Source organism: Cricetulus griseus, chromosome 3 (assembly GCF_003668045.3).
Source record: "Cricetulus griseus strain 17A/GY chromosome 3, alternate assembly CriGri-PICRH-1.0, whole genome shotgun sequence".
NCBI lineage: Eukaryota > Metazoa > Chordata > Mammalia > Rodentia > Cricetidae > Cricetulus > Cricetulus griseus.
The window spans coordinates 150,631,536-150,648,046 of NC_048596.1; the positions used below are offsets into that span (position 1 = coordinate 150,631,536).

At 44.1% G+C, this 16,511-nt stretch overlaps 1 protein-coding gene across 1 annotated transcript in view; it reads left to right on the forward strand.

Annotated features, from left to right (window-relative positions):
• Isx (intestine specific homeobox) overlaps positions 1 to 13,338 on the forward strand; it is a 21,548-nt gene extending 8,210 nt beyond the window's left edge. Inside the window, exons 2-4 of the mRNA XM_027410575.2 lie at positions 10,403 to 10,554; positions 12,261 to 12,336; positions 13,055 to 13,338. Of these exons, the coding sequence (XP_027266376.1) occupies positions 10,403 to 10,554; positions 12,261 to 12,336; positions 13,055 to 13,338 (512 nt within the window). The remainder of the gene's footprint in view (positions 1 to 10,402; positions 10,555 to 12,260; positions 12,337 to 13,054) is intronic.
• The last annotated feature ends 3,173 nt before the right edge of the window (positions 13,339 to 16,511 follow it).

Below are 16,511 nucleotides of genomic sequence, written 5' to 3' on the forward strand. Positions count from 1 at the left end.
ATCGCTGTCATTACTTTGATAGGTGACAAACACTGAAACAGAATTTTGAATATGAAAGCTGCTTGCTGAAAACTGAAACTTAGCACTACTTCTTTTCAATTCTCTTGTGTTGTTCCCGGGAAGGGAAGGAAACATTTGCTGGATTTGTGCTTCAAGGCATGGGTAGGAGCTTGCTAGACAAAGAAGGACTAGGTATTACAGACATGGGGAGCTCTAAGAAAAGCACCTGAAAGATGGAAGGCTGTAAACAATTGGGGGATCCCAATGTGGTCACATATGGCTGCAATCCTGGGACTGAGCTGTGGGTAGAAGGGTTTGATGGGAAGAGCTTGTTTCCAGGCTGAAGAGCTGATCAATCCTGTGGGTACAAGCAGAGCTATAGAAAGTCCTTGACTGCTTCAAGAGAAAAGACCAGTGTAGACCAGCATTAGGGAATCCCCGGGATGTCTCCCACCTTCAGGTGTCAGGGATTTCCTTCCTATAGGGGGCTACAAATGTGCCCAAAATCTCCTTCATGATGAACCTGTTACTCAACGACAAGGACAGACCTATCCCTAGTGGCAAAGCAGCTGTCTGCCCCCCACTTTAGCTGCACACTCAGGGCCAATTAGCAGACCACAGAGAAGGAGCAATCAGGGGGAGGGAGTCTAATACAGAGAAACATAGGTTTATAATTAGGTAGCCTAATCACCTGCATAAATTGTGTATTTCTTATGATCGATGTGCTAAATGGCTCAGTTTTAATTAAGTTCTGGGGACTTGTTCCCTTTGAAGACTCACTGAAGTGTGATTCACAGCTCCCAGAATTAACAATGGCCAGGAGAGCCACTTGAAAGAGGTAGAAGTCCCAGCTGCCTTCATATCCACCTCTCCTGGCCCCCCCAGGTACTCGGGTCCATCTCAGAAGATGGAGTTGCTGGGCTGAGCTGGAGCTGTGGGCTTCCTGACTTCTTTGCCAAGAACCTAAGAAGGAAATGCCAGGCCTGGACCAGGAACCTAAGGATTGTTTCACTCTTTGCCCAGTGACCCTTCCTTCTTGGAAAGATGGGGCCTGATGATCCCTAATCCTCTCTGAAGTGGGCTACAGAATGCCCTGGCCCTGGCTACTAGGAAGGACCCCATCCTGGGCCTGGAACAGCTTCCCCAGTGGGCTCAGTTTTTCAATGCCTTGATGAATGAAATCCCTGAGGTTCCAAAGGTGTGTAGGCTATATACAACTTCTCCTCTATCCCAAGCTGTTTACACTGCTCCTCCTCTGGCACCTGCTTCTTTCTTGTGATCCATTATGACCTTGTAACAGCCTTCCTGGCCTCTACACCTCTTTCAGTACATGTTGGGAAAGCTAAAGCATTGACCTTCATCCTTCCCAAACTTCCCCATGCATTGCACTTGCTTCTCCCTCCCTGCCTGGTAGTCCATAGTGAGGTTGACTCCCAGTAACCCCACAGAAAACCTCGACACAATCCCTACTGCTGTCATCTCCCTCTGCTGAGGACATCAAGATTCACACCACACATATCTCATACATCCTTTCCTGGATATTAGTGACAATTAAATGACATTGTAATGGAGAAAAAGACAAAGTTTGGCCCAGAACATGATTCTTTCAAGAATCCAGCAGACAGTGCAATCAGAAAGAGCTGTCCAACATAACATTCCACAGTGGTGGCTGTGTTCTACAGCTACACAGTCCAACAAGGCAGCCCCTCACCACACTTGGCTGCCCTGCTATGGATAATGTGGCTGAGGAGCTGAATTTCCTATTTTACTTAATTTCAATAACCACTTTGACCTAGCAGCTGCTGCTTTGGATAACAAATTTTGACCTCTCTGCTTGATGTACAGGTTCATGACCTAAATCGTGTCCCTGACTCTAGGGTTTAAGTTTTCTGTGTCTCCCCGAAATGGACTTGCCCTTGTTTGGGAGCCCAGCCACTGGGAGTGGCCTCAGCTCTGGAGTTATCTCACTATCACTTCCATTTCTGTTTTGAGGTTGTTCCCAAGAAAGGAAGTAAAATAAAAATCAACATTAGGAGGGGAAAGAATATGATCAAAATATACTACTTGTATGAAAAATGCTTTATAAGAAAAATCACAATAAACTTAAGGACAAAAGTAAAATAAAATCATATTATAAAAAGAAAATAATCAGCATTGACTACTGATACTCCAAGAACCCATAACCAGTCTTGGGGAAGGGCCTTGACATCTTGAACCAAGCAGGCTGGTCCATTTGGAGCTCAGCCTCCATGTTCCCACCAGTATGAATTTTAGGTACCATTTTTCTTCCTGGAGGTATCACTAAAGTGATTAGATGTTCCTACTACCATCACCGTCATCACCATTATCATCTCTCAAAACAAATATTCATTCAGAGCATGTGTAGTTCAAAGCATGCAATATTTTTTTAGCCACCCTATCCTTCATCAGGCATCACTCTCCATGCAGTCAGCAGGCAAGCATTGAACAGAACACAATTAAAACCCTTGCCCTTCTTATCCAGCCCCCACATGATGATAACTAAGCCCTGCTTTAAGCGGAAGAAGCCGTGTATCCCTTAATAATAGTATCCCATAAAAAAGCTTGAAGCAAATATTTTATCAAGGAATTGTCTTAAACATAAGACCTTGTTTGCCTACATTTCTTTCTGAGAAAAATGAAACCATATGTTCATTTTTGTTGTAACCTTCCTTCTATTTCTATCCCCATATTGTTTTGTTTCCTGTATTCTAGTCTTGCACCCCATGCTGACTTCAATGTCCTCTACTCCAACTTCTATATTCCCAGGAAACTTCCAACTCATGATAGTCTAGAATGTTCTCCTGTGTGTTTTCTTTTTTTTTTCTTTTTTGGCATTTTTTTCCTAAATCATTTTTTATTTTAATTAGAAACAAGATTGTTTTACATGACAATCCCAGTTCCCTTCTCCCTCCCATCCTCCCCTACCCCCCCAACTAAAATCCTACCTATCACATATCCTTTCTTCTATTCTTCCCCCACTCAACCTTTCTGCTCCCTCATGACCTCTGCATCCTTCCTCTACTTCCCTTCTCATTCTCTAAGCTTCCTCCGCGCTCTTCCCATGTTCTCAATTTGCTCAGGGGATGTTGACCCTTTCCCCATCTCCAGGGGAAACCATGTATGTCTCTCTTAGGGTCCTCCTTGTTTACTAGCTTCTCTGGCAGTGTGGATTGTAGGCTGCTACTCCTTTATTCTAGGTCTAAAAATCATTTATGAATGAGTATATACCATGTTTGTCTTTTTGTGACTGGGTTACCTCACTCAAGACGGTTTCTTCTAGTTCCATCCATTTTCTGTGAATTTCAAGATTTCGTTGTTTTCTTTCACTGAGTAGTACTCCACTGTGTAAATGGACCACATTTTCTCTATCCATTCTTTAGTTGAGGGGCATCTAGGCTGCTTCCAGTTTCTGGCTATTACAAATAGTGCTGCTATGAACATGGTTGAATAGATGTCCTTGTTGTATGACTGTGCATATTTTGGGTATATGCCTAAGAGTAGAATTGCTGGATCTTGTGGTAGACTGATTCCCATTTTCTTGAGGTGTCCTCCATACTGATTTCCAAAGTGGCTGTACAAGTTGGCACTCCCACCAGCAATAGAGAAGTGTTCCCCTTCCTCCACATCCTCCCCAGCATAAACTGTCATTGGCGTTTTGATTTTAGCCATTCTGTCAGGTGTAAGATGGTATCTCAGAGTTGTTTTGATTTGCATTTCCCTGATGGCTAAGGATGTTGAACACTTTCTTATGTGTCTTTTAGACATTTTAGATTCTTCTATTGAGAATTGTCTATTTAGTTCTATACCCCACTTTTTAATTGGATTGTTTGGTGTTTTGGAGACTAGCTTCTTGAGTTCTTTGTATATTTTGGAGATCAGCCCTCTGTCAGATGTGGGGTTGGTGAATATCTTTTCCCAGTCTGTGGGCTGCCGTTTTGTCTTGCTTACTGTGTCTTTTGCCTGACAGAAGCTTCTCCGTTTCAGGAGGTCCCATTTATCAATTGTTGATCTCAGTGTCTGTGCTACTGGTGTTATGTTCAGGAAGCGGTCTCCTGTACCAATTAATTCAAGGGTATTTCCCACTTTGTCTTCTAATAGGGTTAGTGTGGCTGGGTTTATGTTGAGGTCTTTGATCCATTTTGACTTAAGTTTTGTGCATGGCGATAGGCTTGGGTCTATCTGTAGTCTTCTACATATCCGCATCCAGTTATGCCAGCACCATTTGTTGAAGATGTTCTCTTTGTTCCAGCATATAAATTTGGATTCTTTGTCAAAAATCAGGTGTTCGTAGGTGTGTGGGTTCATATCAGGGTTTTCAATTCAATTCCATTGGTCTACTTGTCTATTTTTGTGCCAATACCAAGCTGTTTTCAGGACTATAGCTCTGTAATAGAGCTTGAAATCAGGGATGGTGATGCCTCCAGAAGTTCCTTTATTGTACAGGGTTGTTTTGGCTATCCTGGGTCTTTTGTTTCTCCATATAAAGTTGAGAATTGTTCTTTCTAGGTCTGTGAAGAATTGTATTGGGATTTTGATGAGGATTGCATTGAATCTGTAGATTTCTTTTGGCAAGATTGCCATTTTTATTATGTTGATCCTACCTATCCAAGAGCATGGGAGATCTTTCCATTTTCTGGTATCTTCTTTAATTTCTTTCTTTAGATAGTCAAAATTTTTATGGTACAGGTCTTTCACGTTTTTGGCTAGTGTTATTCCAAGGTATTTTATGTTGTTTGTGGCAATTGTAAAGGCTGTTTCTCTGATTTCTTTTTCCACCAATGTGTCATCGATATATAGTAGGGCTACAGATTTTTTTGAGTTAATCTTGTATCCTGCTACTTTGCTGAAGGTGTTTATCAGCTGTAGGAGTTCCCTGGTAGTTTTTTGGGTCACTTATGTAGACTATCATATCATCTGCAAACAGTGAAAGTTTGACTTCTTCCTTTCTGATTTGTATCCGCTTGATCTCCTTTTGTTGTCTTATTGCTCTAGCTAGAATTTCAAGGACAATATTGAGGAGGTATGGAGAGAGTGGACAGCCTTGTCTTGTCCCTGATTTTAGAGGAATTGCATTGAGTTTCTCTCCATTTAATTTGATATTGGCTGTTGGCCTGCTGTATATTGCTTTTATTATGTTGAGGTGTGTTCCTGTTATCCCTGTCCTGTGTATTTTCTTAAACTTAAAAATTGTATTTATTGATTTACTTGGGAGGTGTAAAAGCATGTGGTGTTTGTATGAAGATTGGAGGACAACTCGCAATTTCCTGTGCTCACACTCAGACTGTTAGGTTTTGTGACAACTGTCTTTGCCTGCTCAGCCATCTTGGCCATTTTTCCCCATAGTTTTTAATGATTTTTCTATAGAATTCTTCTCTATCATCTCCATTATCTAAAATTCTGACTGAATGAACGAGTGAATGAATGAATGAACATACACAATCCTGTTGAGCCTGGCTAGTCAGGGTCCCTTACCCGCATACAGACCCTCAGTGCCTGTTTGAGGCTGGGCATAGAGCTATTCCCCATCCTCCTGGCAGTAGTGAACCTGCCCTTTGATGCCAGCTTAGTTCCTATTGGCTGTTGCTCATGCTTGGGTCATGAAGCTATTTCCTCTGGTGTGACATGGCTGGCATCATAATGAAGCTGTGCTGCTGTGGTGCTCAAAGAATACCTTCTTTCACAGTCATGGCAACAAAATAAACAGAATATAGTGATGGCTGGGTACATGGTGATAAGGAGGCTGATAGTCCCTCCTCCTGGGAGGAGTATCACCATCATCTAAGATTATAATGCTCACACAGTTGCACATGGTGTTGCAGGGTGCTGGATACATTCTTTGTGATGTTGTTGCATGATAAACAACTTCCAAATGACTCAGCTGCCCGAGAGTCATCTGTGTTCCTGTGAGTAACCTCAACAAACTCATTGGTTCACCAAGTTGAATTTGGATGGAATAATTTTGTCTACTGGCTTGTTGTCTGAGGCAATTAAATGTCTCTTAATATCTCCCCAGGAAAAGGAACAGTTGTTACTAAACACACTACCAGTTCTAAACAAAGAATACATCTTTTAAAAATAAAATTGGGGGCTGCATAGGTAACTGAGTAGAGTGCTTGCTTAGTATGCATGAAGACCTGAGCTCAGTCCCTAGCACTGCTTAACCAGGGTATGGTAGTGCACACCTTGATTCCCAGGACAAGTGGAGGCAGGAAGATCAGAAGTTCACAGCCCTCCTTGCTCTACATATTAAGTTTGAAGCCAGTCTTGGCTACATGAGACCTTGTCTCAAAATAACAATAAGTTTATTGTTGTTGTTGTTGTTGCTTGAAAGCAGGGTAAGCTTGGAAAGGAAGGAAGAGGATGGCAGAAGTGAAATTTCTACCAGAGATGACACACAATGGCTAACAAGATAGGTTAGCAAGTAAAGGTACTTGCTGCTAAGCCTGATAGCCTGAGTTTAAGCTTTAAGAGACCCACTCTACCACAATTTGTCCTCTGACCTCCACATCTTCACCCTAGCAAATGTGTGTGTGTGTGTGTGTGTGTGTGTGTGTGTGTGCACGCGCACACACACACACACACACACACACACACACACACACACACTAAATAAGTAAATGCAATAAGAGGTGACATAAAAGCTATTGGGAGATGACATTTTAGGTCTCATTGTCTGCATTCTCAAAAAACTTGAGAAGTCAACAAAGAGGAGTAAAAGCATCCATCTTGGGGAGATTTTAAAGATGGGTTAACAATGAAGGTGGGGGATACTAGGGATGTGTTAGACCATGCAACTCATTCTTACAACACAGGAGACAACATGGCTGATTTTTAAAAGAAAAGTACACACCCTCCACCCCCTCCTAACCCTGGACACACACATGCCCATGCTATTTTCCTCCTCAGTAAAAGGTTCCCAGGCAAGCATCCCAGGAAAGAAGGATTGAGGAAGGTCACAGGGGGTTTATAATTAGTCATCTATCATTTAACGCCTCTCCTACCTCCCCCTACAGACAGTGATTTAAGCACAGAGAATGAAGTAAATGTGCCCAGTTGTGAAGGTTAGCCCAGAAAAGTTCAGGTCTTGCCGTGTGGTTTCTACCATCCAGTGACAGCAGGATTGCAACAAGCATCATCCCTACCCCACCCCCAAAAAAGAATGGTAGTGGGTCTTTTCAGTTATTAATGCCAGCATTTTCCAGTTCCTCTGTGGAATTCAGATTCCTCCTCTCCTTTTAGACTACTTCAGCTCTACCTGACACATGACAACAGATGTTCTACAAAATTTTGGGCATAGTTTCAAAAATGTCCTCTCTGCCCTATTTGGAGCAAATATTGATGAAGCTCTCTCTAGGCATTGCTTGCTTCGTTAATCTAAGATCCATTCCTGCCTTTCAGGAGTACACTATCCAGAAAGAAGGCTGTAGGCAAATATGAGCTGCCTCCCCAGAGTGTCTGTGTCCTCCAAGCATGAGTGTGAGTCTTCCTTGGACAGAGGGTACCAGACTCCCCATCCTCATCTGAAAATGAAGACAATTTGAGCTAAGAGCTTATGCTTTTTCTATACTTCTGTAATTGTTCCAATCTAAACTACTGAAGCTTTAGCTTCAGAAGACTTGGTCAGAAAATGAGCCGCACAGTTTGGTTGCCCCACCACCATTCACTGTTCCTTGGCTCCACGAGGGGCTAAAGAACAATGCTGGCCAAGGCTCCCATTCTGAAAGATCTCCTTGGGAGGAACAAATGCACAGAATACTTTTCTTTTGGTGTGATTGGGGTGTGTGTGTAGTCAGATTTTTGGGGGGGACACCAGCTCACAAATAATGACATGGAGACTTATTAATTATGAAAGCTTGGCCTTAGCTTAGGCTTGTTATTAACTAGCTCTTATAATTTAAATTAACTCATTTCTATTAATCTGTGTTCTGTCACATACTGTCCATCCTGCTTCTTCCATGTCTCTCTCACTCAACTAGATTCCTCCTCCTCCTCCCCTTCCCCTCTCTTCTCTCTCTCTCTCTCTCTCTCTCTCTGTGTGTGTGTGTGTGTGTGTGTGTGTGTGTGTGTGTGTGTGTCAGGAAGTCCCATCTATACCTCATGCCTAGCTTGTCTGTTCAGCTTTTTATTACATCAATCACAGCAATATACCTTTACACAGTATACAAATATCCCACAGTTGTGTGTGTGTGTGTGTGTGTGTGTGTGTGAGAGAGAGAGAGAGAGAGAGAGAGAGAGAGAGAGAGAGAGAGAGAGGGAGAGAGAGTCCATGTGGCCAGAAGGTTAGTCAGATCCCTTGGAGCTGAAGCTACAGGCAGTTTGTGAGCTATTTAATGTGAGTTTGGAATCTGAATTCTGGCCCTCCAATAGAGCAGTAATTGATCTTAACCATTAAGCCACCTCTCCACTCCCAACAGCTACTTTTCTGTCTACCACACAGACTCAGCTGTGTCTGTTTGTTCCTTTGGTATACATCCATCATCATGAGAATAATGAATCATAGATGCTAATAGTACCACTTCATTTCTCTATGTACAAATCCTTTCTAATTGCTCATCCTTTCAAACATTTGCTTAGATATTATCACTGGATTGCTCTATCATCTAAAAGAAGTGCAGTTTGTACATGGAACATAGACAGTAGGTATTAACTATTATGAAATTGTTAGGAACTTCTAACTTTTTAATTGTCACTACAAAATATTCTTTCTATCATATTTTATAGACAAAATATTTAGTTTGAGCCTTTTCTATGTCAAGGCCCATGAGTGGATGTCTATCCTTGAATCCAGTATACCCAAAGTCAAGTGAAGGTCAAAGAATAAAATATTTAAATCTTTCTTTAAAGACTGAATTTATGCCCCCAAAGAGACTGTAGAAATCAGAATTATGACAAAAGTGATCAGTCTGTCCTACATCCATGAGTTTGTTGCAGCAAAGCACCCATGGGATGTGCTACAAAGCCAGGTAGTTGAGCAATTTGAATGAGGCCGGGTACATAGGTTGGCAGAGTGATGGCAGTAGAGGTGGCTATGCCAGTATAAGTACCCACCATGGTTCCACAGAGGGCTGTGCCTAGAGGGCAATCCCACAAGTAGAGATGAATACATAGGGTCACTGTCTTGAACTCCTTAGCAATCTTAGATTAGAATTTGTGTTTTAGAAGGAGTCCAGTGAGGCATTAAGCAAGTGGCAGGATAACACCTAATGATGGCTCCCCCATCCCGTGCCCCTACTTACTTCCACCTTGGAAAGGAGCTTGCTGAGGTATGACTTCCAGGATATTCACAATCAGGTGCCAAGTTTCAGGATGGGGTCAAATCTCTCCACTGACCATGCATGTCTCAAAGCCTTGGGGTAATTCCCATGTCCCTGGGAAGAATAGCATACCCCATGAGTGTTCTCATTAAATCTGTCTCCCTCAAAATTAACAGGCTACCATGAGGACTGTAGAGATGACTCAGTAGGTAAGAGTATTTGCTGCACAAGCATGAGGACCTGAGTTCAAATCCCATGTAGAAAAGCAGAATGTATCTACATGCACAGCTGTAACCCCTGGGGACAGAGACAGGAGAAACATTGGAGCTTTCTGGCTGCCAACCCAGCTCCAAGTTCAGTGGAAGGCCCTGTCTCAAGGGCATATGACAGAGAATGACAGAAAAGGGCACCCTTTGTCCTCCTATGGCTTCTATGTACACATACTTAAACATAAATCCCATGACAGACAGTGACAATCTAGGTAATGAAAGAAAAAGCTCTTGGCTCTTTTTTGAACAAGGAACCTCACATTTTCATTTTGTGCTGGACCCCACAAATGGCAGAGCCAGACCTGAGTAGATTGAGACTAGACAGGTGTCTTAGAGACAGATTGGCAGGGTCCTGCTGCCGTCATACTTAGACTGTACTTTGTAAGCCAAGCTTGGCATACTTCTTCTGTAAAGGGCCAGATGGTAATTATTTCAGTTTTCATAGCCATATGCTCTCAGATACAAAGACTCAACACCACCACTATAATACAAAATTGGGAAGAGATAATGCAAAGTTTCAATAAAACTTTATTTAAAAACACGTGGGCTGGGTTTGGTCTGCAGGTCATGGTTTATTATCTCCCATTATAGACAAAGGAATGTGCCTTCAATACATTTAAGCAGAAGAAAGGCACAGAATCAGAGAATTTTCTAGAAGGTTCATTTGACTTCAGTGGGGAGAAGAGGATTAGCCTAGAGGGTGTTCTAGAAGACAATATTGCTAAGCTCCAATTCCAAGTAGCCAAGGACCAAAACTCAGCAGTGGCCATTGGTTTGGAGAAGAACAAAGCAACAGGAAAAGCTCCCCAAGTAACTGACAACCAGGTCATTGACCCGACTTGCATGCTTTTTCCACAGAAGAAAAAAGGAGCAAGCGGAGAGTTCGCACTACCTTCACCACGGAGCAGCTCCAGGAACTGGAGAAGCTCTTCCACTTTACCCACTACCCTGACATCCATGTCCGGACCCAGCTGGCTTCCAGGATCAACCTGCCCGAAGCTCGAGTACAGGTAAAGTGCCCAACTTTCACATAGTCTCATGCTGGGTCCTCAGCCCTCTAGGGCTGCCCCAGCTGAAACTGCCATTGGCTTTACCTCCTGGGCAGTCATAAGAGCCAAATATTACTTTCCAGGCAATGAGACCACCCTCATTTACTAAAGGATCTCCTATGAGGTGGCAATGTAGTGGGCAGACATCAGTGCTCTCCATCCATCTCTGTCCCCATGCCCTCTCTCTCAGCTTATTCATGCTTCTAAAGGTTACTCACACCATCAGCCGTAGCAGTTGAGGGTTGGATCAACCAACATTTTTACTAAGAGTAATCACTTTGGGTTTTGCTGTCGGAGAGGCCATATCCCTGCCATGGTGGCCTGATAGCCACCACAGCCAAGGCAGAAACAGGTGAGCATGGTGACATTACAACAAAACTTTATTTCTAAGTGTTGAAATTTGTTTTTTGTACAAGTTGCAGTTGTTGTAAATATTCTCCTTCCTTTTGTATCTTTTCTCAATTATTTGAAGCTGTGTGAACCACTCTCAGCCTGTGGACCACTCAAACATTTGGAATGGCATCTATAGCTTACCAGGGAACTGTTGGCCAGCATAGTAAAAACATCTCCATGTTTCCTTGGTGGAAACAAAGAATTAGACAGACAAAGGATCCAGTGTCAGAGTCAGGGTTTCTGCACAAACAGCCTAATCTTACATCTGTCATCTCTTTACCCCAGAGTATCCATTTCTTTGTCCATGCTAGGAAATACCACAGCCCCTTGTCACCACCAGGGTAGACCTGGTGCCCTCTTTTAGATACATTCTGTTTCATAAGTCCCAGGCTGGCATGAGAGGGTCTGCTATATCCCGCTGTAATACTATTAGCACACTTTCTGAACACAGAGCTTCTACATCATTCTTTTAAAAAAAGAAAACACAGTTCATTTTTTCTTCATTCAAAATCAAAGTAGAGGTCCAGCCTGATGGACCACTTTTGATTGAACCTCCTTTCCCGCTGGCTAGAACCCAACACAGCCTTAGTCAGCTCCCCTTTTCCTCCTGTTTGGAACTGGGCTCCAGCTGAATGTTTAGCACCTGTGTCTGTCATTAAGTCTAGAATCCAACACCTGCCTCCCCTGCATCACCAAGTACAAATGGCAGCACGTCAGAAACCATCAGGGTACCCTGGAATGCAGAGATCTGCCATTATTCAACCTGTAGATGCCAAGTGACCCACAGGGGTTGCAAACTGGTGGCCCGCTGATGGAAAACAGCCCACAGATGGGTCATGTTTGGCCTGCAAAGCATTGAAAACTCAAAAGCGTTCACATTAAAGAAAAAAAAAAAACAATCAAGATTTTCACATTGGAAACTGGATGAGTCTGACACACTGGCTCCTGTTTCCAGGTGACATTTGTTAGCAAGACCTAAGATCCTCTTTAAGCTGTGTTCACCACAGACCCCACCCAACCCTTCTCAGTTATCACTCAGACATGTCTCCCTCTCCGTTTCTACTCTGAAGACTGTGACCCTGGTCTCTTCCCTGAAGTCTCTATACTCCACATACAAAGAACCTCCCTCTCACAGTGTGATTTTATAAACTGTGAAGTGCTCATTCTTTGGGGGATATCAGTGTTCTGCATTTGGGGAAGTGATACCAGATGGGAGAGGCACTAGTTGGACTGTTTTTCCTTTGCACACATCCATTTTATTTCCCTGACCACAGATCTGGTTCCAAAATCAGAGAGCCAAGTGGAGGAAGCAGGAGAAAATCGGAAGCCTTGGTGCATCGCAGCAGCCTGGTGAGGCCAGCTTGACCCTGCCCTCAAACATGGACATGGCTGTGAGTGGCCCAGTCCTCAAGTGGGGCTGGAGGGGCAGTCATCTGTTCCTGGGAGCTTCTCACCCAGGCCCTGGTTTGAGAAAGCCCTAGGGGAAGTGCCTACAGTACCAAGCATAATGGAAATTCTTTCTGAAATAGGAAGACCAAGGAGATACCTGAAGAGGGCAAGTGGTTGGCTAGCTGGCAAGGAAGGAGTGGTTTTGCCACAGTCTAAAACTTCACAGTACACAAAACTGAGTCATAGAGCAAAGCATAGAACATGGGGGCTGGGCAGTCGGCTCTAAAGTAGATTGCCCAGTTTCAAATCTCAGCTCAAATCCCACATCACAGTGTGGCATAGAAAAGTCACCTTGCTCCTTAGAGGTCAGTACTAAAGTTTTGACAAGGATGAAATGACAAAGACCTGGAACATTCTATTCATGGGCTGCTACTGAAGAAGTGGATCTCTGAGGAGTGAGGTGACATTCCAGACACATGGTTGCTATTCATGCTGTGAGGATTAGGTCCTGGTAGGTTTGCATGAGCCACATGGGATGCTAAAAGTCCCAGGCAAGGCAAGACAAGCTGTTCACCCTACCCACCACCAACTACTGAGTCATAGAGGCACCTGGGAGGCACCTGGAACAGTCCTTGGTAAAGGTTAGGACTCATCGGTTCCCTCTGATTTCTCCTGACAGGGTCCTGTGCTGACACCCACTGCTCTGCCCAGGCTGGTACCTCCCAGAGGGTGCTACCCACCATCTCAGACTCAGATCACTTCAATCTGGTTCCCTGCCCAGATGACCTTTGTCCCATGGCACCTATGGGACCTGCAGCCCTTGCGTGGCTCTCTCACTCATCAGCCTTGTGTCCCTACCTTCATTCTGCCATCTCCACACCTCAAGTGGGGCAACATCTGTGCTACTTCAACATAGGGACTGGTTGTTCTCTTCCCAAGCAAGCTACTCTCCTCTCTCAGTGATGGCAGGCAGCTCTGAACTCCAGAGAAAATCACTCCACAATCCACCAATGGCTCACAGCCCAGGAAGCTGCCCAGAGCTTGCCACTGAAGACTGCACTGGCATGGCAGCAAAAGACAACACACATCTCACCAGCCGAAGTCATTCTCCTAGTGCAGAAGCCTGGCTGCCTGAGGGCTGGAGTGAACTCCAGAACAAGCTGCTCTCCATTCACCCCTGTGCCTTCTCTAATGGCTGTGCCACCTCCAGCTAGTCACTCTCACCCTCTGGACCTCATCTGTAACACAGCATCCAGGCACATTATTTCTGATGGCGCTTTTCTCCCTTGCTTTGAGGAGATGAGCCCTAAGAAACACAAGGTGTGGGGAGGTCCTGGAGGGGATACACACCCATGCACCCATTCATGCATTCATTCATGACGTCTGTACTGAATACTAAACCCTGAGCATTGTGCCCTTGAAGCAGATGTAGAGCAGAACAGATCAGATTCTACCCAGCTCAGCTGAAAGGTGATGCTGGCCTCTGCCTGCTGACAGGTGTCGGTAACTTTGCACTTGGCTCATGGGATGTGAGAAAAAATAGAAATGTTTTTAATTTAAAACAGAATTTAGTGTCTTTGTCATTTGCTCGTCTGGGAATGTATGTCCCATCCTCACCAGTATTACTGATGAGGTAGACAGAAAAGCTCTCTGTGCACACAGGGCCCAGCTAACCTACTTGGTTCTGTATTGAAAAGCCCTTGGTTCAGCTATTTGGTTCTTTGCAGAGACTATACATAGTGGTTCTCAACCTGTGGGTAGCAACCCCTGTGGCAAACCCCTATCTGCAAAAATATTTAGATTATGACTCCTAACAGTAGCAAAATTACAGTTATGAAGAGCAACAAAAATAATTTTATGGTTGGGGGTCACTGCACCATGAGGATCTGTATTAAAGGGTCACAGTATTGGGAAGGTTAAGAACCACTGGTCTAGACAGACCACATGCCCTACCTGAGTCTGGTTTTTCTTGTCTCTAGGATGGAAGCAGTGGTTTCCACCTAACTTATGGTACACAACAACTAGGAGTCACTGGGAAAAGGAGAGTGCACCTCAAAAGTGTGAAGTGTGGGCAGACACTGGAATGGTATTGGCATCTCATGCCTTACTGTGCAGGTGATGCTTACTGTCCCCACCCCAATAGGTTCCTACTTCCAAGGAGGCCTCCTGCTTGGCTTTCTATCTGCCCAAGACCCAGAGGCTTGTCATTGCTGCTCCATCAGCTAGGCAGTTAGGGCTGACCTCTATGTGTAGCTCCAGAGTAAGTTCTAGACAATTTGTCCCAAATCCAAAAATACTTGGAATTTGCATCAGCCCTGACCTACGCTACAGTTGTGCCAAAAGTTGGGAAGACTAAGTCTTAGATCTGTGTACCCTCTAATTTGTCTCTGGGCCTCAGTTTCCCCATCTGTGTTAGAGATAACAGTGCCAGCTCTGCCCTGACCAGAACTGCAGACCATAGCTCCTTCTATTGAGAAGTACCCAGCCACCCTGAGCCCTTGAGGTTGGAACCTAACCTACAGATAACTCAGGGTGAAAGGAGAAGGCTGGGGCAGCTGGTGAAACACAAAAGGGAGTTAACTCAAAAGACTCACAATGGGGTAGCCTGTTAGGTTGTGTGACTGTGACAAAATACCCGAGATAAAGTATTTATAAGGAGGAAAGGCTCCAGGGGTTGAAGATCAAAGTCTTCTGACCATGTTGCATTGGGCCTGTGGTGGCACAGAACTTCACAGTGGAGGGTGTGGAGAGGCCCATTCACTTCTTAGCCACCAGGAAGAAAAGGAGCAAAAAGGGACTGGGGTCCCAGCATCCCCATTATTTTTTTTTATTTTTCTTATAAGTCATTTTTTATTTGCACTAGAAACAAGATTTTTTACATGACAATCCCAGTTCCCTTCTCCTTCCCATCCTCCCCTACCACCCCCCCAACTAAAACCCTACCTATCACATATCCTTTCTTCTATTCTTCCCCGACTCAACTTTTCTGCTCCCTCATGACCTCTGCATCCTTCCTCTTCTTCCCTTCTCATTCTCGTAGCTCCCTCCCCCTCTTCCCATGTTCTCAATTTGCTCAGGTGATCTTGACCCTTTCCCCATCTCCAGGGGACCATGTATGTCTCTCTTGGGGTCCTCCTTGTTTACTAGCTTCTCTGGCAGTGTGGACTGTAATCCTTTACACTATATCTAAAATCCACATATGAGTGAGTTTATACCATGTTTGTCTTTTTGTGATTGAGTTACCTCACTCAGAATGGTTCCTTCTAGTTCCATCCATTTTCCTGAAAATTTCAAGATTCCTTTGTTTTTCTCCACTGGGTAGTACTCCATTGTGTAAATGTACCACATTTTCTCTATCCATTCTTCTGCTGAGGGACATCTAGGCTGCTTCCAGTTTCTGGCTATTACAAATAGTGCTGCTATGAACATGGTTGAACGATGTCCTTGTTGTATGGACATGCTTCTTTTGGGTAGACCAGCATCCCCTTTAAAAAACATACCTTCAGCAACCCAGCTTCTAAAGGTTCTGCCACCTCCCAGGAGCACCTCAAGCCAGAAAACAAGCCTTTGGAAACATTTGGGCTCAAAACGATGGCACAGGTGCCCATTTTGTGGCCAGAAGTCCATTATACAGATATAACTCTCATCTTTTTATCTAACCCTGGACTTATTGCCTGCATTCATAGCAAAAAAAAAATATTCTAGTAACTTCTAGATTGCTTATCAATAACTTAGATACTCCTAGTTTAGTGATGCCAAATCCCCCAGGGACTGAACTCAAGTCCTAAGTCTTTGCAGCAAGGGCCATTACCTTCTGAGTCATCTTGCCAGCCTTGGAAACATGAATTGCTCCACTACAAGAAGCTCAGCTTCCACACTATAGGAAACACTGAGTCTGAGGCCCATCTTCCTTCCTGGGGACTCTTCCCTCCCAAGAACTTTCTATTTTTCTCCCTATGCCCCTGGGACAAAGGAGTCACTTCTAAACCCTTATCAACTGTGTAACCTCAGGCTGCAAATGGCATGCACTTCTATCTCCTTCTCCCCTGAATGACAAGTTTCTTGCCTCTGTAGGAGACTGTGACAATTACATCAGAGCTTCTGGCACATAGCAACAACTCAACATGTGTGGGGAG